The 23,945-nt window shown below is 44.9% G+C and overlaps 1 protein-coding gene across 1 annotated transcript; it reads left to right on the forward strand.

Annotated features, from left to right (window-relative positions):
• Positions 1 to 8,212: 8,212 nt before the first annotated feature.
• LOC140362841 (NXPE family member 3-like) lies at positions 8,213 to 23,283 on the forward strand. The gene is made up of 8 exons (XM_072449089.1): positions 8,213 to 8,284; positions 9,434 to 9,889; positions 19,959 to 20,120; positions 21,074 to 21,104; positions 21,407 to 21,509; positions 21,644 to 21,711; positions 21,855 to 22,049; positions 22,242 to 23,283. The coding sequence occupies exons 1-8, from the start codon at positions 8,213 to 8,215 to the stop codon at positions 22,793 to 22,795; spliced, it is 1,641 nt and encodes a 546-aa protein (XP_072305190.1). The 3' UTR covers positions 22,796 to 23,283.
• The last annotated feature ends 662 nt before the right edge of the window (positions 23,284 to 23,945 follow it).

A 23,945-nucleotide genomic window follows, 5' to 3' on the forward strand; every position in this document is an offset into this window, starting at 1 on the left:
TTTTACACAGGAAGATAACAAATGGTATGTCCTTTCTTATATTTGTCTAGTAATTTTTAAACAATACATAATCATTTAAAATATTTGTTATAACTAAACAATCTCAGCAATGAATGAGTCAAATCAAATTCAGGAATATTTTTAAACAAAGTTCCATATTAAATATTAGCAGTTATCTTCGTTTATCATCGTTTCCTACTTGAGCATTATCAAACTAGATAAGGTTTTTGTCATACATGTCAGCTGCATTTGAGGTCTACTTTTAAATATTTGATCACAGAATTAGGCTATATTTTTTTACCTGAATACATTTTCACCATCAATGTGTTATTGTGGTATATTATCCTAGACCAGTGGTTCTTAACCTGGGTTCGATCGAACCCCAGGGGTTCGGTGGAGGTCAAGACACACATCCGACTCATACGATTCGTGGCACGCCCGCTTGTCCCATCTGTGCTGCAGGGAATTGTGGCGAGACCGTCACCCCGGTTCAGGTACTGTTCCAGCGGAGATCGCCGTGCGTCTTAGCTCAGCGGTTACTGGTTTGCGTGCAGAGGTTTCTGAGATCGTCACCCGACATAAATTCTTGAACTTGTCTTTAAGTTTTTTTCACTCGTCTCCTAACTATATACTAAAAGAGGACTAGAGAGGAATGCTGCCAAAACCCTTGAACTAATTTGTTATTGAAATAAATGGGAACATTATTTGTTGTTTTTATTTGTGTTTCACTTTTACCTTTTTTTTTTCTTTCTTTTTTTTATCTCGTCCCCCAACTAAATATAGTAAAAGCTAGGAGATGCCATATGCATATATTGATAATTATTTGTTAGTATCCGCGCTGCAGAGACTCCATTTCCCATGTGCCCCTTGTGTTTGTCATGTGCTCCTGGTTGTTTCTGTGTCTCCGCCCCTCACCTGCCGTCTGTTACTTCCTGGATTTCCCTGTCACCTCCCACCACACCTGCGGTCAGTTTTCTCGTTACCTTAATTAGTTTCTCCTGCCACTTGTTTGTTTCCCACCAATCACCTACTTCTCTGTGTGTATTTAACTTCTGTCTCCCCTTTGTTCTGTGTCTGCTTGTAACTCCTGCTCTGCCCTGCCCTGCCCTGTCCTGTCCTGTCCTGTCCTGTCCTGTCCTGCCCTGCCCTGCCCTGCCCTGTCCTGTCCTGTCCTGTCCTCAACATCGACCATTTTAATCTTGGCAGTTTTTATTATTTACAAAGGCAGAACAAGAATACGGGTCCTGAGCTACACATTGGACGTCACACATTGTGTTTTTATAGCCTAATTATGGTTAAACAAAAATAAAGACGGCAAGTTTATTTGTAGAGCACATTTCGTACACAAGGCAATTCAAAGTGCTTCACACAGCAGGAAAAATGCATTAAAATCACAGAGAAATTACAGAAACAGAAATACAATAAAACTAACTAAATAAAAAATAAAAATAAAAATAATGAAAAACACCTAGCCAAATCCAAATTTATCTGACCACATTGGCAGGCATTCCAGACACTCCTTCCCATATTTATTTGACATTGCAGCATGACAGGTGTCTCCGGGACACATCACTTTTAATTGATTTGTTCCCATATCTGCGCGCTTTCTGCAAACTGCACACGTCTGTGCTGAGCGTATGTTTCTTTTACGACGACTCTCTCGTCGACGCCTCCACCTGATGTGTGGCGCTTTGTATCTTTACCGACGGACCTCGTCTCGTCTGCCCCTCCCTAGATTTAGCTTTAGCTAAACTAATTGTCTCAGACAAAAACTCGACAAAAGCTTTAGTGTTCAAACCTGGCTATTGGTCAGTGGGTCGGTGCGCCAGGCTCTTCCTGGGCTTAGTGCCGACCGACAACCTAACCAGCGTGTATTCTGACCCTTTCCCCAGGCACCTGCCATGAGCTACGCTTGGACACCAGCACAATGGGCTATTGTGTCCAGTAAAATGATTTACATGTTCAAATGAGTTTTAGAATTGTAGAGAATTTCTCTAAGAAATACCTTTTAATTTGAATACATTTAAAAGGTGCTATTTTTAAGCTAAAATTTAAAGGTGCAGGGTACTACCTCAAAATAGTCCCAGATAAATATTTTAGTATTTAAAATGTCAACAATAAAAAATAAATAAATAAAATTAAAAAGGATGACGTGTAAATAATTTAAGATATAAAAGAGAAGAGTGCAAATAAAAATCCTTTCAGTCACATGCACAGCTAAACAAAACTGTTTTTAGCTTAGATTTGAACATTGTTAGAGTAGAACCTGTCTCACATCTTCAGGAAGACTGTTCTAGATTTTAGCTGCATAAAACTGAAACGCAGATTCCCCATGTTTAGTCCTGACTCTGGGCACCAGCAGGAGGCCGGTCCCTGAGGTCCTCAGAGTCCGAGATGGTTCATATGTCCAAGATGTACTTTGGTGCTAGGCCATGGAGAGACTTGTGCACATGCAGAGCTGCTTTAAAGTCTATTCTCTGAGCCACAGGAGCCAGTGCAATGACAATTAAAATAATACTAAATTATACAATTATTTAGATCTATAGGTAGATCTTTAGGCTTTGTCGAATATAGACCTAGATTATATGTGAAAAGAGAAACACAAATAAAAACAACAAATAATGTTTCCATTTATTTAAATAACAAATTAGTTCAGGGGTTTTGGCAGCATTCCTCTCTAGTCCTCTTTTACTATGTAGTTAGGAGACGAGGGAAAAAATGCAAGATTAAGAGTTCATGCCGGGTGTCGATCTCAGGAACCGTGTCGCTAACCGCTGGGTCAACACGCAGGGCGATACGCGCCTGAACAGGAAGTATAGTTGCTGAACCAGTGGCCGACTTGTGACTGTCGTGATGTACGTTCTGTGATTTCTTTCTTCATATTTTAGACTGAATCAAAGACCACCTTTTCTGGACAAAGTATTTGTGTGGCTCAGGTCTTGTTTTTGCCGATGGTATTACTCCATCCATCCATCCATTTTCTGCCGCTTTATCCGGGGCCGGGTCGCGGGGGCAGCAGTCTGAGCAGGGACTCCCAGACTTCCTCCTCCCCAGACACTTCCTCCAACTCCTCCGGGGGGATCCCGAGGCATTCCCAGGCCAGCCGAGAGACATAGTCTCTCCAGCGTGTCCTGGGTCTTCCCCGGGGCCTCTTCCCCGGTGGGACATGCCTGAAACACCTCCCGAGTTAGGCGCCCAGGAGGCATCCGGAACAGATGCCCGAGCCACCTCAGCTGGCTCCTCTCGACGTGGAGGAGCAGCGGCTCTACTCCGAGCTCCCCCCGTGTGGCCGAGCTCTCTAAGGGAGCGCCCAGCCACACGGCGGAGGAAACTCATTTCGACCGCTTGTATCCGCGATCTTGTTCTTTCGGTCACTACCCAAAGCTCATGACCATAGGTGAGGGTAGGAACGTAGACCGACCGGTAAATAGAGAGCTTTGCCTTTCGGCTCAGCTCCCTCTTTACCACAACGGTCCGATGCAGCGACTGCATCACTGCAGCCGCTGCACCGATCCGCCTGTCGATCTCACGCTCCATCCTTCCCTCACTCGTGAACAAGACCCCGAGATACTTGAACTCCTCCACTTGGGGCAAGGACTCCCCACCCACCTGAAGGGGGCAAGCCACCTTTTTCCGGTCGAGAACCATGGCCTCGGATTTGGAGGTGCTGAGTCTCATCCCAGCCGCTTCACACTCGGCTGCAAACCGTCCCAGTGCATGTTGCAGGTCTGGGTTTGATGGAGCCATCAGGACAACATCGTCTGCAAACAGCAGAGATGGAATCCTGTGGTCCCCAAACCGGACACCCTCCGACCCCTGACTGCGCCTAGAAATTCTGTCCATAAAAATTATGAACAGAACCGGTGACAAAGGGCAGCCCTGGCGGGGTCCAACATGCACTGGGAACAGGTCTGACTTACTGCCGGCAATGCGAACACAGCTCCTGCTCCGGTCATACAGGGACCGGAGAGCCCTGAGCAAAGGGCCCAGGGCCCCGGACCCCGTACTCCCGGAGCACCCCCCAAAGGACACCCCGAGGGACATGGTCGAAAGCCTTCTCCAGATCCACAATGCACATGTGGACTGGTTGGGCAAACTCCCATGAGCCCTCGAGCACCCGATGGAGGGTATAGAGCTGGTCCAGTGTTCCACGACTGGGACGAAAACCACTCTGCTCCTCCTGAATCCGAGGTTCGACTATCGGTTGGATTCTCCTCTCCAGTACCTTGGAATAGACCTTACCCGGGAGGCTGAGGAGTGTGATCCCTCTGTAGTTGGAACACACCTTCTGGTCCCCCTTCTTGAACAGAGGGACCACCACCCCGGTCTGCCAGTCCAGAGGCACGGCCCCGACCGTCACGCGATGTTGCAGAGACGTGTCAACCAAGACAGTCTTGCAACATCCAGATACTTTAGGTACTCAAGGCGGATCTCATCCACCCCCGGAGCCCTGCCACCGAGGAGTTTGCGAACAACCTCAGTGACTTCAGCTTGGGTGATGGATGAGCCAGCCTCTGAGTCCCCGGTCTCTACTTCCTCTTCGGAAGACGTGACTGACGGATTAAGGAGATCCTCAAAGTATTCCTTCCACCGTCCGACGACATCCCCTGTCGAGGTCAGCAGGCCTCCACCCGCACCGTAAACGGTGTTGGTGAGGCACTGCTTCCCCCTCCTGAGGCGCCGGACGGTTTGCCAGAATTTTTTTGGTGCCGACCGATAGTCCTCCTCCATGGCCTCCCCAAACTCCTCCCAGGCCCGGGTTTTTGCCTCTGCGACAGCACAAGCCGCGGATCGCTTGGCCTGCCGATACCCGTCGATGACCTCCGGAGACCCACAAGCCAGAGTGGCCTGATAGGCCTCCTTCTTCAGTCTGACGGCATCCCTTACTTCCGGTGTCCACCACCGGGTTCCGGGATTGCCGCCACAACATGCACCGGAGACCTTGCGACCACAGCTCGGAGCAGTCGCATCAACAATGGAGGCGGAGAACATGGTCCACTCGGACTCAATGTCCCCAACCTCCCCCGGGACATGGGAGAAGCTCTCCCGGAGGTGCGAGTTGAATACCCTACTGACAGAGGGCTCCACAAGACGTTCCCAACAGACCCTCACAATGCGCTTGGGTCTGCCAAGTCTGTCCGGCTTCCTCCTCCGCCAGCGGATCCAACTCACCACCAGGTGGTGATCGGTTGACAACTCTGCCCCTCTCTTCACCCGAGTGTCCAAGACACGCGGCCGGAGGTCAGATGACACAACAACAAAGTCGATCATTGACCTCCGGCCTAGGGTGTCCTGGTGCCACGTGCACTGATGGACACCCTTGTGCTTGAACATGGTGTTCGTTATGGACAATCCGTGGCCATAACTGAACACCGCTCGGGTTCAGATTGGGGAAGCCGTTCTTCCCGATCACCCCTCCCCAGGTGTCACTGTCATTGCCCACGTGGGCGTTGAAGTCCCCCAGTAGAACAACGGAGTCCCCGGTCGGTGCACTGTCCAGTACTCCTCCCAAGGACTCCAAGAAGGCCGGGTACTCTGCACTGCTGTTCGGCCCGTAGGCCGCCACAACAGTGAGAGACCTGTCCCCCACCCAAAGGCGGAGGGACGCGACCCTCTCGTTCACTGGGGTAAACTCCAACACGTGGCGGCTGAGCTGAGGGGCTATAAGCAAGCCCACACCAGCCCGCCGCCTCTCCCCGCGGGCAACACCAGAGAAGTGGAGCGTCCAGCCCCTCTCGAGGAGATGGGTTCCAGAGCCCAAACTGTGCGTGGAGGTGAGGCCGACTATATCTAGTCGGTATCGCTCAACCTCCCGCACAAGCTCAGGCTCTTTCCCCCCCAGCGAGGTGACATTTCATGTCCCCAGAGTTAGTCTCTGTGTCTGGAGATCTGGTCGCCGAGGCCCCTGCCGTCGACTGCCGCCCAGATCTCTCTGCACCGGCCCCTTATGGATCCTCCTGCGGGTGGTGGGCCCACGGGAGAGCGGCCCCACGTCGCTCTTTCGGGCTGTGCCCGGCCGGGCCCCGTGGGGTAAGATCCAGCCACCAGGCGCTCGCCATCGAGCACCCATCCCAGGCCTGGCTCCAGGATGGGGCCCCGGTGACGCCGATCCGGGCGACGTAAACGGCCTTGTTCTTGTTGTCATCATCAGAGGCTTCTGAACCGATCTTTGTCTGACCCGTCATCTAGGACCTGTTTGCCTTGGGAGACCCTACCAGGGGCTTGAAGCCCCCGACAACATAGCTCCCGGGATCATTCGGGCACTCAAACCCCTCCACCACGTTAAGGTGTAGGTTCAAGGAGAGGGTATTACTCGAGTACTTTAATTGATGAGAAATAACTCCCACGGGACTCCGATGTAAAAAATAGTTAACAAAGTTTAATCCACAGTTTTGTGACACTTCTTACAGGAGTAATCAAAAACAGCTATTCTCAAAAAATAGAAAACCATTTGGCTCTGCATTTTGTCTCCCGCGCTCCTTCCGCGCGTGTTCCCTCTTAAAGTGACAGTAACACATTTACGTCAGAGTAGGCAAAAGACTACAAATACATTCTACAAATAAAACAAATGTAATCAAATGAATTTAGCTTATTCAAAAAAACTAATAATTTATCAGTGAAACATAAAATTACACATTTATAACAACATATCAACACTGTGTAGATTTCCATACGAACGTATACATAAACTAAACTTGGCTCTCACAGTCTTGGTACCAGCTTGCACCTAAAAGGGTGCTTACCTGTATCAAAACCCATTTTGGGGTAAGACCTGTCACCAGCCTGGCCCCAAAAGGGCCAAAAGGACCAGGCCAGAGTCCCATCAGACTAGCCTGTATCAAAGCCCTCCTTTCTGAGCTAAGACTGGGCAATAACATGGCCCCAAGATGGCAAAGAGGACCAGGCCAGAGCCCCCAGAGTCTAGCCTGTATCAAAGCCCTAATTTCTGGGCTAAGTCTTGGCACCAGTCTGGCCTCAAATTGGCCAAAAGGACCAGAAAAATTGCCCCAGAGTCTATCCTGTATGAAATCTCTTCTTTTTTGCCTAAGTCTTTGCACCAGTCTGGCCCCAAAAGGGCCAAAAGGACCACGGAAAAGGCCCTTGAGTCGAGCCTGTATCAAAGCCCTCCGTTTAGGGCTAAGTCTTGGCACCAGCCTGGCCCCAAAAGGGCCAAAAGGTCAGCCTCTGGGGCCATTTCCCTTGTCCTTTTCAATAACTACTATACTATAATGTAATATATTTGCGAGGAATCCTTTTCAAGGATGCTGGATATAAAAATTAAGAAAAGGAACAGACTTTGTTGCGAAAATGACATGAAAGTGGCACTTGCCAAGCTGAAGGTGCATTTCTGAACTGGTCTGTGAAAGGCAACTGCAGAAGTCACTGATTTGCAGTCAATATTCATGATTATGTTTTTGTTTTTGTGTGAAAATGTTGTTCTTTGAACACAGTGATGTTGATGCACGGTTCATTTTGTGCACCAGTAAAATGTATACCTATGTTTTGAATTTGAAAAAATCATATTATATCTTTCCAATTAAGAAGGGTTTGGTGAATGCGCTTATGAAACTGGTGGGGTTCAGTGCCTCCAAAAGGGTTAAGAACCACTGTCCTATACGTAACAAAATGAAAAAAAAGGGCAGGTGTTTATTTCCTTGTGTTGCTTTCATCACCGATAATAATCAAGCACTCACAATGTCTTAGGTTTATATTTGTTTTTCTTTAGATGACGATGACCCATATGACCTAAAGTGAAGATTCCTGCTACTTCGTTTCAACCACTTAATAGGTTTTCAGCTTTTCAATTGCTTTGTTTCATAAAATCAAACCGCCGGGGTCCTTATTGTGTGCTTAAAATGATTTATCTTTAATAAAATATCTGCAGTATGTACTATTGGTTGTAGTCTAAACTGAAAAGCACACAGGATGTCATTGGATGAAATTCAGGAAAATTGGCAAAAATAAACATATTTAGAGAGACTTATATTTAACTCTTAAAACAAGACGTTTCGACTCAAATCCAAGAGTCATTATCAATTTGCAAATTTAGACCGGGAACTGAGATATTTATTCAATTCTGGGGTAAGCCCTGCCCACCGGGCGGGCCCTCCTGAAGTAGAAGAAAAAGTTGTTTGTTTCAACAGAAACTTTTAGCCCTTAGAACTGACTAACTTAAATAAATGTATCACCTGACAGGTACAGAAGGATCAGAATGAAGCAGAGAGAATTCGTCTTCCTACTGGTGCTCACGGCATCTGCCATCCTTCTGCTCATTTACACAAAGGTACATTTTATAAAGGTACACTTTAAGATTGTGAAATTGTTGGTGGTTTGAAGATACCACTCCTGAATGAGCTGGGATACATCATCAGTGATATTCTAAGGGTCATAGGGGGTTTTGGGTTTTTCAAAATCAGACATCATCTCCCAGGTGACCCATCTGAGATTGATCAGATCCTAGATTGCATCCCAGCAGCACCAGTCCATTGGCTAGTCCTCTTTAATCAATGAGACCAACCTGGTAGCTTTTTCCGCTGATTCTTTGTTTAAGCATATTGCTCTCCTCTTAGATGCTACAGAGATCCCCAGCCCCATTAGAGCTTTACTTATGGAATGTGCAGCAAATTATCAGCAATCCATTTAAATTGGCTCCCAACCCCCAATTTCTGCACTGCTCCCCCTACGTGAAGGTCGCTCATGTTCTCCTCCCACATCATGACTTGATGTAGAAAAATTCAGTTGTATCATCCGGACTCTTTTTTTAGAAAAACAAAACATGTCGACTCTCCAAGATCATAGAAATATGATTGTATGCTGTACAATTGACTCCAATATTAGCTGAAATTTGCGATCTTTCAGGCGCGTTTACTTGTAGGAGGCTGGTAGCCGAGGCAAAATACATTATGCACGTAAACGCGCCAGAAAGATCGCAGATTTGGGCTAATGTTGGAGTCATCCTAGACCGAAGATGGGTAAATCTTGCTGTGCAATTGGATGCACCAATCGTCACGAAACAACAGACAGAGTTTCTTTCTTTCACAGAGAGACGGTCGAAATGGCTAGCAGCCATAAAACGCGAGCACTGGACACTAGTAGCTACTAAACTACACGGCAAAATACAAGTGGCGAGGCAAAATACAAGTGGACCAAATACAAGTAGACAAATTCAGATCGAATTGGTAAAGATGATGAACCTACCAGATATGAAATGTTCACCACACAATCGTTGTGGCGTCGTGTGGTGTCCATTGCTGTCACTAAAAACAGAGTGATTTGTTTGTTTCCCCGCATGTTCTTCACATTTTACTGTTGAATCCTCTACTCTCTCCTCCTCAAGCATATTAGCAATGAAAGTGGGATTTGCTTGTGATGTGGTACATAGCAGCAAGCTCTATGATATGATGTAGGTGATGATGTAATTTTCTGTTTTCAGGGCTACAACTCCAACCATTGGTACAAAACACTTACAGTCTGCCTCACAGCTAAGAACGTCACAACACAGTCTACACCTGAGGTCCACAGGTGTAGTTTAAAGTACCTTTCTCCAGAAAACACAGAAGAAGGCCGCAGACTTCTGGACTCTATAACCTGGCCTGAAACCCCGCCTCTGCCCAAACCATTTTCACTGCATTTGACAACTAGTGCTTCCAAAAGCATATTCACCATTGTGCCTCGAAGGGGAGGCTGGCGTGTGGGAGACAAGCTGACAGTGACGATCCAGGTGAACGATTACTATGGAAACCCGAAGAAGGGTGGAGGTGACTTTCTTATTGCCAGGCTCCAAAGCCGGAAGCTAGGGGCAGGTGTAGTGGGACAGGTGCAGGATCACCTCAATGGAACGTTTACTGCACTGTTTCCTCTACTTTGGAAAGGGACAGCAGATGTAGAGGTAAGAGTTTCATGATTGTACTCATGTTGAGGGTTCACGAAAAGCAAGATAATGTAACCCTTATTTCTTGTGGCTCACCAGTCTCTGAGGCAGTGGGTATTGCGGGTTACAGTTGAGTTTATAATGTTGTGGGTTTTCTGTTATTTTCCTGTGCTAAAATAGACCAACACGGCAGGACAGTGTTTGAGCAGCCGTCTCTTTATTTCACGTGCTCTCCACTCTCAACTCGAATTCCTGTGCGTCAACAAAAAGGGTTGTACTGAAACAATATACAGAATAAATGTTCCCAAAATAAAATAAGTGCAACACACTATAATCAAATAATAAATTCCCCAAGTAAATCAAACAGAAATTAATATTAAATAAAATCATATGTTACAGTCTTCCCCTGCCACAAAATGAAATGTCCCCATTTCAAATAGGACACTCATAACCTTGAGCACACAGTAGAATAATCAACAAAACACAATACGAACAGTACAATATGTGTAAAATTAGGCCGCACACATACAGCACTAGAAACATCAGGGAGTAACATATCAAGTGACAAAGTCCCTGTATCTATTTGGCTTGCAAACCCTGCGACCAGAACGGGACACAACAGGGCGTGCCATGGGGGAGGATGGAGGGGACACACTGGGCTGGGAAACAGGGGAGAATGGAGGAGAAACAGAGGGAATAGAAGAACAAGGAGAAGGCGGAGCACCTGGAGTAGCCTCTCCTGCAGGTGCAACTTCAGGCTGCCTACACCGAGCAGGCACATGTGGTGGAGTAGGAGGCAGAAAAGGTAGAGCCCCAGACAAAGCTGTAAGGTGAGGAGCTACTGAGGGTGTAATAGTCAGTCCGGATGAAAATGTCCTGCCCATATTCTCAACAGGCTGCAAAGCTCCTTTGAATGCTTTGAGTCTATTGTGGTGTACAATCCATGTCCGTGAATGTGCTTTCTTAGGATCCGTTACCTCATAAGTCACACCTGGACGACCGACTTGTGTCACATGTTTCAAAATGACAAATGGTCCTTTCTACCTGGGAGCCAGTTTATTAATTTTGTTAGCAGGGTCATCAAGAAGAACAAGGTCCCCCGGCTTATGCGGATGAAACACAACTTTCTTGTCATAGTGGAATTTTTGACGCAACTTACTGAGTGTGGAATTGTGAGTCGCATCCACAAACGCGTGTGTCAAACGTGACGTCAGGTAAGAGGCATAAGCTGCAGGCGTACCTGGTGTAGGTGAGGTCACAGAGGGACTACAGTTCAAGATAACGTCCAGTGGCAAGTTTGGTTCCCTGCCGTGCACAAGAAAGAATGGGGAAAACCCTGTGCTAGAATGTACACTGGAGTTGTATGCGAGTTCCACTTGTGGGAGAAACTGGTCCCACTCACCCCCAGTTTGAGCAATGTACTTAGAAAGTTGGTCCTTCAGAGTCCTGTTCAGTCTCTCCACCATACCATCCGACTGGGCGTGGTACGGGGTGGTGCGTGTTTTGGTTATCCCCAGTAACCTGCACAAGTGTTTCACAAGGTCAGATTCAAACTGTCTACCCTGATCTGTGTGAATTGACTCGGGCAACCCGTGTTGTCTGACATAGTCCTCAAAAATGCATTTTGCTACCGTAACGGCACGTTGGTCTTTCAGTGGAAATAGATTTGCATAACGTGTAAAATAGTCTGTGACAACCAAAACATACCTATTGCCCTGAGATGTAATAGGTAGTTCAGTGATATCAGCAGCTACTTTTTGAAAAGGTCTGTCAGCCTGAATAGACTGCAGTGGAGCGCATTCATGTGGTACTGGAGAACCTCGTTTTTGACAAGGGAGGCACTGAGAACAAAAAGCGTGCACATCACGTGTCATAAAAGGCCAATAACAGATACGCCTAGCTCTCTGTAGTGTGCGTTCTGCGTTCAAATGTCCACTTAACTGATTACCATGTGAAGCTGACAAGGCTTCGGGGAGAAGTGCTTTTGGTAAAACCACTTGAAAGTTTACAGATGAGTGAGGACTTCGTTTTGACTTTCTGCAAAGAATCCCTTGTCTCATAGTAAGGTTAGGAAACTCATGCCATAGTTTTCTCAACAAAGGGGAGGAGTACCTCAGCCTACCAATAGGGGGCCTACATGTACTATCATTCACCCATGAAATAACTGTACTGAGACATTCATCACTCTGTAGTTGTTGTTTCAATTGTTCAGATTCAATAGATAATGTGTCGCCAATGTCCTGAGTAATGTTGTTAGTGTTGGTGTCTGTGGAAGCCACCGCGGTGGTTGTCTCAGTGACAGCCACAGTAACACACTGCTCCGCTTGGTCAAGTCTTTCTGTACTGGGGCGTCTGGACAAAGCATCAGCATTTGCGTGCTGTTTACCTTGCCGGTGCACGATAGAATAGTCATAAACGTCCAACTCAAGTATCCATCGGCTGCGTCTGCCTGTGGGATCATTGTCAACGGCAGTTTTCTTTAGGCTCAGCAGAGGCTTATGGTCTGTGATCACAACAAAGGAACTGCCAGAAAGAAAATGTTTAAAATGTCTCAAAGACCAGACAATTGCAAACAGTTCACGATCAAAAGTAGACCATTTCCTTTCTGAGTGACTCAAGGTGTGGCTTGCATAGGCAATAACATGTTCTTTACGGTCCTGTCTCTGGGCTAACACTGACCCAATGCCCTCTAGTGATGCATCAGTGTACAGCAAGAAAGGTTGAGAAAATACAGGATGTGCCACAACCGGTGGTTTAGTAAGAGCATTCTTAAGTGACTGAAATGCCTCCTCACACTCAACTGTCCATCTAAAAATAGTACCTTTGTGAGTAAGCGAGTGCAGTGGGGCAGCAGTGACAGAGAAGTTCTTAACAAACCTACGGCAGTAGGAGCATAGTCCGACAAAAGCCCTAACTTCTGTAGCCGTCCTGGGCGTTGGCCACTTGCGCACCTTTTCCAGGTTCTTCTCGTTGGGCTGAAGTCCTTGGCTGGAGACAACATGACCCAGAAATGTCACTTCTGTCTGGGCAAAGTGACATTTCTTTGCTTTCAATTTAAGACCAGCTGATCTGAACCGGTCAAAAACTTCACCTAGGCTCTTAAGGTGGTCAGTGAATGTTTGGCTAAAGACAAGTACATCATCTAAATAGATTAAGCACTCCTTCCAATGCAAACCATGAAGGACTAGTTCCATCAGTCGTTGGAATGTCGGGGGAGCATTTGTCAGTCCCATCGGCATAACCTTAAACTGGAAAAGACCAGTTCCACTGTTAAATGCCGTTTTCTCTCTGTCTTGTGACTCAAGTTCAACCTGCCAATATCCACTTGAGAGGTCAATGGTGCTAAACCAACAGGAACCTGACAAGCTATCAAGCGCCTCTGCTGGACGAGGAAGGGGATAAGAGTCTTTGATAGTGACTGCATTGAGTTTTCTGTAATCTATATAAAATCTGTAAGTACCGTCCTTTTTCCGTACCAAAACAACTGGGGAGGACCAAGGGCTGTAGCTTTCAATAATGTCCTGTTTGAGGAGCTGCTGGACCTGTCTGTCAATTTCAGCTCTGATGTTAGGGGAAGCCCGGTACGCTCGCTGCTTGATAGGAGGGTTGTCACCGGTCCTGATGCTATGTTTAACCAGGTCAGTCCGTCCATAGTCCTGGTCATGGGCACTGAACACGTCACAATAAGACATAAGTAAAGCCTGGAGCTGTTGTTTCTGATCAGCAGTAAGAGCAGAGTCATCAATGTTAACATCTGGCAGTAACTGCTCAGTGGTGTCAATCTGTGTAGTGACTGCATCTACATTTCCCTCAACAATGCAGTAGTTGTCATCACTATCTTGGCCTATAGGATAAAAATCACCTAGTTTAGTGTCACTGGGCACCTGTAAGTCAGAGGTAGTTGGATTCATGACTCTAACATAAGTCAACCCAGCCTGAACTGGAGCAACTGTGCGTGCAGCCAGTAAGCCCTGGGAAATAGTTAGTTCTGGTTCAATAACACCTACGTAGGTCGTGTTAAAGTCGGATACACCGATAGTGGGTTGGACTTTTGCCAGAACAGTCATTTGTGACATTGCAGGCACAAGAAGTGGTGTCACAGTAATGGCATTGCAACTCAAAGGGGCAGTCTCTGCAGCGGACAAAAGAGGAACTTTGGCTCGATTACCCACTGTGAGCATGCCTTCCTTTAAATCAATGATTGCAAAATGTGCAAAAAGAAAGTCCCAGCCTAATATAACAGGCTGTGTGACATTCCTGACTACTTGGACAGTGTGAGAGAACATCTCACTGCCTAACCTCATGTTTACTGTGAGGGTGCCGAGATTGTCCAAGTAGTCACCAGTCACAGCTCTAGGGACAACTTGAGGTCGCTGTAAAGGTTTTGTTCTCAGAGAGGGAATTGACATTCTAAATGCTTCACTAATCAGTGAGATGTCTGAACCAGACTCTATGTACACTTTGGTAGCAACATTTCCAATAATGGCCAATACATTACGTGTGAATGTCTTACGTTTGGTTTGTCCTATTGATAGAATGTGGGCCTGATCACTAGAAGCAGACACTTGGCCCTCGGTGTCTACTGTCACTCGTTTCCCTGTAGTGATCGTCACTAAAGGTCACACGGTGGTTTCTGTCATATTTATCCCTGCCTGAGCGTGCTGAGGGGGATCTGTGTCTACCTGCACCAGAAGTAGAGTCATAGTCATGGTAAGTGGAGGACTTATCACCATGGTGATGGGAAGGATGCCATCCCTCTGGGCTGCGGGGTCTAGAGTGCCTCACGTAGCTGGATTGATGGTCCTGGTGACGAGGAGTAGGTGCAGGTCCCGAAGACTGCCGACGGTCGAGGTGATCTGGCGATCGCCGACAGTCGAGATGATCTGGTGAGCGCCGACGGTTGTGATGGTCTGGTGAGCGCCAGCGGTTGTGATGGTCTGGTGAGCGCCGACGGTTGTGATGGTCCGGTGAGCGCCAGCGGTTGTGATGGTCTGGTGAGCGCCGACGGTTGTGATGGTCCGGTGAGCGCCTGGAGAACCCGTAGTCGCTGTAGGATCCACTGCTGGGCCGGTGATAGGTTGGTGTAGAGGAGCGGGCGTCCCGGATAGGAGACACGGATGGGGTGCGCCGATACCTCTCCCTGCTACGGTCACCTCGGAAGTGGTCAGGAACATCACGGTGGTTCACATCATGTCCCTGTTTAACATGCGTCTTCAGAGTTTGAAAATCTCTGGAAAGTTGCTTAATAGCATCAAGCAGTTCGTTGGAGCAATCTGCCTGGTTCTTTTCATTTTTGGTGGAAACCATAGCAGACAGCGGCTCTTCTCTGGTTGCAAGTGTTGTTGCATATGGTGTGTTCGTCACTGGGAATGATGGTGGATGGAGTCTTAAAGCCTCCTGAGCACGTTCCCATTTACATGCAATCGCCAGCGCATCTTCTAACGTCGCTGCGCCATGCTCGTGACATTTCGATTGGAGAATGGGGTCTAATCCAGCAATAAATCTTCTAAAGCGTTCCATGGCAATGGCTGGCTCTCCGTAGTTCGGAAAAGCTTCCAGCACTAACCTTGTAACTTCAGCAGCATAAACTTCCAACGGTTCTTTGGACAGGCGTTGTCTTGCATTAACAAAAGTTTGAAAATGAAGCAAAAATTCCTTTCTGCCAAAAACGTCATTAAGCTTAGCTGTACATTGGTCATAGTCCTGTTTCACAGCTGGTGACAAAGATAGCCAATATGCTAACGCATCTCCACTAAGGCGAGTGGGAAGTATTGTGGCTATATCCAGCTTCTGTCCATCAGCGCAGGCTTTAACCGCTAGCTCCAATCTGGTTTTCCATAGAGCAAAACTTTCCTTGTCCTTACCATCGCCGTGGAAACATGGCGGCAAATCCACGCAGTAATGAATTACAGTCTTTGGAGAGTCTCCCGCCAAACCAGCATCGCCATTAACATGTGCGTTGTTGTCCTCAACGCCGTCATCTGGCTGTTGCTGCGACATACTGAAAAACTGTCCAGCTAAAACAAGCAGGTGGAACTCTGGGTCTTCACAAAAATAACCAGTGATGGTAATCTTGTATATTCCCGAACAAGTGAGCCACCGCCGAAGCTAGCTGACTGCCTTGGCAAATTAGCACAGCCGAAAACAAGCAAGAAAAACACCGCTGCTACCAGTCTGTAACCCTTATTTCTTGTGGCTCACCAGTCTCTGAGGCAGTGGGTATTGCGGGTTACAGTTGAATTTATAATGTTGTGGGTTTTCTGTTATTTTCCTGTGCTAAAATAGACCAACACGGCAGGACAGTGTTTGAGCAGCCGTCTCTTTATTTCACGTGCTCTCCACTCTCAACTCGAATTCCTATGCGTCAACAAAAAGGGTTGTACTGAAACAATATACAGAATAAATGTTCCCAAAATAAAATAAGTGCAACACACTATAATCAAATAATAAATTCCCCAAGTAAATCAAACAGAAATTAATAAAAAATCATATGTTACAATAATATGTAATTTTGTGATAGTCACATCCTCAGGTGATCCTCACACTGACTCCACAGTACTAAACGGACGTGCAACACACTATTACATTGGTACAGTGGTTAGCATTCAGGACTTACAGACATGAACTTCAGAGTTTGAGACCAGTTTAGTGTGGGAGAAGTTTGTGTGTCAAGAACTGCCCTGTCCTAAGGGTTTGCTGCTTTTCCATAGTAAAAGAATAAAATCACACAGAAGGCCAATTTTTAAAACCTAAAATCGTCGCTTTTATCAATTTATTTTATTTTATTGGCACTGTTACATAGAATGTGGTACGGACCACTCTGGATGATGCATTACTAAAACATACCACTCTGGAGAAGTGTTTCGAACTGTGTTTCGAAGCCTCAAAACATTTGGTTCAAAGACTATGCTTTTTTATGAGGCTTCACTTTGCCCATCACTAGTGGTGAGAAGACCAGGTCTCATACACTGCAGGTGGATGAGTAGATGAAGTGCAAGTGTGTTTTGTCTGCAGCCCTGTGAGCTACACCTTCTGCCACACACTTGCTGAAACGAGGGGAAGAGGGAACACAACCTAAACCATAACAGATACAGCACTAACCTTGGCATTTGAGATGTATTTGAGTCCATTTACACCATGTAACATGATCATAAACTGTGTCATAAAACAAAATGTATAAGCAAACAGAAGAGAAGTGAGGCACACACAATGCAAATTAAATACATGCAAAAGTAACTCAAAAATAAAAAAAAACAAAAAAATTGGTCAATAGCCTACAGATTTAGACTGAAATGAGAAACTATTGTCTAGTGGCTACTTTATTTCACCATGAAAGCTGTGGTGCCCAAAATATACCAATGTCTATTTTAAATTGATTGCCTCAGTATACAGTATTGTCAACATTCTACCAATGTGAAGAGTGGCTTTACATTCATTATAATATTATTAATCTTTGCTGATACACAAAACAATAAAACGTTTAACAATGCCACCTGGACAATAATGGACCCAAATACCTTTGTTGGAGGTCATCAGGGAGGCCATCCAGAACTGAGCCCACCAGAAGGTAAATCAGGAAGAGTACCAACTTTCTCATATCTGGAATAAGTTGGACTGCAGGTTGCACTGTTTTCCTACTGATCGAAGTATGAAGGCAGCGCCAAAATCAGTTTGAATCAGCTGATCAAGTACATCACAGTAACACCAATGACACTTCTGGGCACATGTCTATAAGAAATCATAAATTTATTCAAACGTGAAGATCTAAAGAACCTAAGCTAATTTTTGCGTCTACTGCTGTCTAATTTACCGTAATTATAATTATAAATAGTAACAAGCTATTTACAGAGGAACACCAGATTTTGTCTTTAAAAACCTGTTACCATCCACCTGCGCGCTGGCCAGCATTTTCCAAATTACAAAAGTTCTCTTACATCATCACTTTTATTTCCGTGGTCAATACCAGCAAGTCATACATCATTTTAAAGATTATTTTCTCAACAAAACAAATATCTCATTGATTTACATTGAATAATATGCCCCAATAAGCAATTGCCAATAGTTTGTGAGAAAGTCTCAACTTTTACAAACGCATGTCCTACCTGTTTGCTGTTTATGATGGACGAAACGGCTTTAATTCTGTACATCCTTGTGCTCAGTCTGTCCGTAAGGAACCATTGAAAAACAATATCCATTTGTATTTTTCCTGAAGTTATCCGATTTCAAGATATTGTCAAGTAAACAAAGTTTTCTTCTCTGATGATATTCAGGATTAAGGCTCGTCTGGCGCATTTCTCCGTCCATAACAAATGACCTGTTTGACTTATAAGATGGTGTTTGGCATCGATCTTTTCTAAAAACTGTTAGCTACAGAATGAGACCATCCACGTTTTTTACAGCTGCCGCAAAAAAAAAAAAAGTTCTGCTTCCGACGCACATGGTTCCATTGTTTTTAGCCACATAGTGCACGTACCAGACTTTGATTGACATTATTCTAGCCAATAAGAATAGCTTTAGAATGGTGGGCGGGACTCAATTCAATTCGAGCTGAGAGAAGCTGGGATTGAGGGCTCCACTGCGCTGTGACGGTTTGTTAGCCTAGCTACAGTGCAGAAAAGAAATTTAGTGTTACTTTTGTTGACTTCTATTAGATTTGAATAGTATCTGGTTTGGGCCTCACGCAGAGCCTGCTTATAGGACAGCAGGCAACTTTTCCATGCTTTTAGGGGTTCTTCTATGTGGGTGCGGCGAAATAATCCCTCTAGCTTTCTAACTCTTTGTTTATGTGAACGCAGTTCTTGGTTGTACCATGGGGAGGCGCGCTTTGGCCAAATGACCTTCTGTTTTAACGGCGCTGCAACATCAAGAGCAGACTTCAGAGAATTCATGGTCAAGTCGACAAATTGATCACTTATACTGGGACTAAAACTGTTCTCAGCAGGATCACATGACATGTCACTGAATATTGGCTCTATTATTTCTTTGAATATTGAGATAGATTTTTCAGATATTGTCCTTTTTATTATAACTTTATTCTGTGGGGCTGGATGATCTTTAAGAATAAACTGAAAGGTAATTAGGAAATTATCTGACAATATAGGGTTTTGAGGGAAGACAATGAGGTCACTAATCTCTATTCCATACGTTAGGACAAGATCCAGAGTGTTCTTATGGGTGTGAGTCGGTTTATTTACATTTTGAGTGAAACCAATGCTGTCTAACAAGGCGCTGAAGGCATTACTAAGGCCTTATTCACACAGAATTGTCCCTATTCTCGTGCCTAAGGCTGTAAAGAGACAGATTTCTCGGCAGGAGGTGACTACATTTTACGCATAACGTTTTCTGATTTTATTAGCCTTTTGGACGTGCATTTTTTCCCCACCTCTATATGGGAAATTCATGGGTAAACTCATATTTACACATTTTCACATACATTGTTTTTAGCAGTTATAATAGGTATTAGTGGCCTACAAAACATCAAAATGTATGTTTTATGATCATAGAGGAGCTAAAATTGTAATAAAACAGTTTGGCACAGTTGGCACATATTTGGATCACTTGTTCCGAATATACTTTTTGATACAAAAAGGTCAAAAGCACCAAAATGCCTGTTCCTAGAGATCTGAAACTTTACACAGTTGTTGTCAACAAGATAAACATGTACAGTGAACAGCATAAGCACACAATGAAGTATGTCCTGCTCAGGACCATTACAAATTGACAATATTCAGGCGAGACTAAAAAAAGGATGTTTTGTTTATGTTTGGGCTTTCTAATGATGCATCACACTTGCATGTGGGCTGTAAGATCCTCTTTTAATAAGCAATGCCATTTGGGTATGTCCAACCATTGTGCACAGGGTGAAATAGGTGGATGGTAACTGGTTAAAAAAGTCCAGTCATTCTGACCTGACCACCCCAAATCATTCCCTCACACACACCACATTCATACTAGGCAGGGAGGGTGAAGTATCTTGCCAAACGACACAATCACAGTATTTATTGGTTAGAGCTGGCATTGGACCAGTGACCATTGGGGTAGTAGGTATCATACTCAGAACATATCACTGGTGTTGGTCCTTTTGTAGGTGATGCTGGTGCACAGCAGTGAATCCATCACAGTCTTAAAGCGTCTGACAGAAGAGCAGACTGACAAGATCACCTATGGCAGTGACTTTAAATCTAGAGGGGTCAAGGAAACGACCTCATGTAATGTGTGTCTGGATCCACACAAAGCTCCACTGTGTAAGATAAGATAAGATAAGATAAGATAAGATAAGATAAGATATTCCTTTATTGTCCCACATGGGGAAATTTCATTGGTGCAACGCAGGTAGATACAGAGGTAGAAACAGAAGAACAGATCACTTATAGGAAGTCTGAAAAACACTTTCAGTAGAAGATCTCCTATAAATAAATAAAAACTCCCATAGACAAATAAATAAATAAATACCATTGCATGTGATCCCGACAGTAATTGCACATGAATATGTGTCACGACAGCACATAGATTGCACATGAATTTCACAGTAATTGCACATATGACAGAATTGCACATCAGTATTAGGTTAGGTCAGTATTGCGCCGGGATAACGTGACGATCTCCGGGTAAGACGACTGTTCTCCGCAGTTTCATGAGTTCCTCCTTTGTGGAAACGCGGTACGGCGCCGGCCGGGGGGCGGGGCCGGAGCCGGGGGCGGGGCCGGAGCCGGAGCCGGGGGGCGGGGCCGGAGCCGGGGGACTCAGAGCCAAGACACATCGCCACGACACGACGAAAACACTCAATCCAGCCGAATAAAGTCAAAACAAGTTAATTTAAAGCGATTCCAGTGCGTGTCCCGATCGTTCGTGAAGTTCCTCTTTCATATAAACGTGTATATAAACGTGTACCGACGACACGCCGTACTTTAGCGCGGGGGGGGGGGGGGGGGGGGCTGGTGGGCTCGCTCGGAGCTAGCTCATGTCACAACAACACAACGAACGCAACGAAAAACGCTCAAATCCAGCCGAAAAAAGTCAAAAACAGTTGAATTAAAAAACTATTCCAGCGCGTGTCCCTATCGTACAGTAAAATAGAAAAAATATACTAACTATATTTACAAAATATAGGAGATAAAGCACAATAAGTGTGAGAAAGAAGAGAGAGCGTTTACACCGGGCTGCCAGCTGTACCAGCGCCTTATGACGTAAATACTGTCTAACTATACCGACCTCAAAACTGGAGAGCAATGGTACTGTTACAAAGAGCCTATAGAATGAAGCCTGAAGAATAAAGCTGTACGGTGGAAGCACCGAACGTCAAAGAAGGAGAGGAAGATGAAGAAGAGTCTCCCTGGAATAAAGCCGGTCGATCTCTGAAACAACAACAACTATTCTAGTCACAAAGACATATCATGACCTCATGGGCTTTGTAACACCAAAGCAATGGAAGGAGTACTTTTACGGACTACGACAAAGTCTGAGGAATAAAGTCTGGCGGTAATGCAACACTTGGATGCCAACCGCCATAAAACAACAACAACAACAACAACAACAACTGTTACAAACCCAAAAAACTGGGCTGTGACACACGGATCAACCACTTCAAAGGAGAAAACAACCGGAGAGTCAACAAGGAAGAAGAAGCCCTGTTCCAAAGGTAGGAATGATATTTTGAATAGTTAAGTTAAATTACATTAAATCATAGCTGCATACTTTGGGACAAAACAATTATTCATGCACTGCCAATTTAAAATTCATGTAAAATCTACAACATCTATGTTTGTGTTATAGGGGAATCAACTTGAAAGTCCCACTTAAGGCCTTAGGAAATTACACGATCATAATTTTACCCAAAACAGGTATTGTGTTTAAAATTTACTTTTTAACCCACATTAGATAAGAAGTAGAGAACCTAAACTCATGACTAAATAATTAACAAGCATTGTAAATGTAAAAAAATACATACAATTGATTGAAAATCCATTAATTTTCCATTGTTCAGGTGAATCAAATGAGACGAGTCCAGGACCTTCTGGATATTATTTCAACAACCAATGGCGTCCAATAGGTGGCCCTGCAGTGCGCCAGTTCAACAACGCTGCAGTCACCACTGCCTGTCTCAAAGGGAAACAACTTCATATATTTGGAGACTCCACTGCCAGGCAGTACTACTTTCACATCACAAAAGCAGTACCTAGTAAGTATCATGGGCAGTTACACCCTTCTACCAAGTAACGTTGACCTAGTGAGGATATTTATGTTGGCCTACATGATTTTAGTGCTGTATGAACCCCAGCACTTGGAGGAAAGCTTGCTTGGCTATAGAGTTGATGTTCTCTGTGCGATTCTAGCCCAACCCCTTATTTTACTCTCACCCTTTGTCTTTCAGATCTAAAGACGTTTGACAAGCACAGTCCACCTCAATGTGGCCCTTTCATGGCTGTCGACTACATCAACGACATCGTGGTGAAGTTCCGCTGCCACGGGCCTCCCATTAGCAGTTACCCTTTCCCTGTGTCAGAGATGCACTACGTGGCTAATGAACTGGACAGAGTGACTGGTGGACCCAACACTGTCATAGTGGTAGGCATGTGGGCCCACTTTTACACCTTACCCATGGAGGTCTACTATCAGCGGCTCATGAACATACGCAAAGCAGTGCAACGTTTGCTTGACAGGGCTCCGGGCACCAAAGTGATAATCCGAACTGCCAACATGAAAGACCAGAACCTGTTCGTATGCCTGTTGAGCAGTGACTGGTACTCCCTGCAGTGGGACAAGGTGCTCCGGGCTGTGTTCAAAGACACTGGGGTTTTCCTGTTGGATGCTTGGGAGATGGTACAGGCTCATTACCTCCCCCATAACCTCCACCCACCACCAAACATCATCAAACTTATGATTGATGGAGTTTTGTCCCACATCTGTCCTGGAATGGGAGATTGATTACACAAGCACAAAGAAGGAAATGAGAGCCATTTGTATATTCTTAACCTAAGTCTGAAACTTATAGCCTATTATGTTCTTTTCCATGTATTGATGATTTTTTATTTTTTTATTAGTGGCATGGGTGTGTTTTTATCCTAGAATCCCGCCTAGAATCAAGTGTAAAGAATGTGCTGGTGTTGTTTTCTGGAAAATGATGAACCATTTGACTTTAACGTGTATTGGTATGTGTAGAACTATGTGATTGACAATCTTGGTTTTAATATTAGGAAGTTCCACTATTAAAAAACGTTATGTGGATCACGTGCTTTGGTTTTTCTCCTCCTGCTGGTGCCAGAGTCAGGACAAAACATGGGGAATCTGCGTTTCAGTTTTATGCAGCTAAAATCTGGAACAGTCTTCCTGAAGATGTGAGACAGGCTTCTACTCTGACAATGTTCAAATCTAAGCTAAAAACAGTTTTGTTTAGCTGCGCATATGACTGAAAGGATTTTTTCTTTGCACTCTTCTCTTTTGTTTGTGATTTTATTAGTTTAGACAATCAGTTGGATTGATAATTTTTAATTCAGTTAATTTTATTGTATTTCTGTTTCTGTAATTTCTTTGTGATTTTGAATGCATTTTTCCTGCTGTGAAGCACTTTGAATTGTGTATGAAATGTGCTCTACAAATAAACTTGCCTTGCCTTGCCTTGCCTTTTTACCTTTTAAGAGTGCAGGTCCCTCTGCAATTCCAGACCTGCCGGGGCCCGTGTAAGACGTGGACAGGAAACAGGTTCATACCATCAACAAGAAATACTTGTTCTAGTGAGCGTGCTCCGGTCACGTGACTCGAGGCTTAGTCATACCCAGTTTGACTCAAAGTTAACTGTAGATCTGACAGACACCTTAGTGAAGCCAAAGATGCACAAAAGCATTTATAGCGTAGCATACACGATTTTAATTGTAGGTCCTTCAAACGTTTGCATCAAACTGTCCGAGGCGTTTTGGAGGAAAGGTGTAACAGAATCACAGAGTCCACAAGTCCACACCGTGAATCTGTCCAGTAAAGTCTTCTGGTATGAGATTGTGACACTTATGTCCTTTTAACTTGACCTTGTACAGAGTAATATTTTACTTAGAAATATTGTATTACGCTGTTTATTATTGTC

Source organism: Eucyclogobius newberryi, unplaced genomic scaffold (assembly GCF_026437365.1).
Source record: "Eucyclogobius newberryi isolate DKJ021-1_F unplaced genomic scaffold, fEucNew1.0.hap1 SCAF_1, whole genome shotgun sequence".
In the NCBI taxonomy this organism is placed as follows: domain Eukaryota; kingdom Metazoa; phylum Chordata; class Actinopteri; order Gobiiformes; family Gobiidae; genus Eucyclogobius; species Eucyclogobius newberryi.

Bases quoted from the DNA above. Each gene is read 5' to 3' on its own strand.
- LOC140362841 (XM_072449089.1), top strand. From the start codon at position 8,213: ATGAAGCAGAGAGAATTCGTCTTCCTACTGGTGCTCACGGCATCTGCC. The intron at 8,285-9,433 runs GTACATTTTATA...TTCTGTTTTCAG, and splicing joins TTCTGCTCATTTACACAAAG to GGCTACAACTCCAACCATTG. The intron at 20,121-21,073 runs ATAAGATAAGAT...ATACTGTCTAAC, and splicing joins ACAAAGCTCCACTGTGTAAG to TATACCGACCTCAAAACTGG.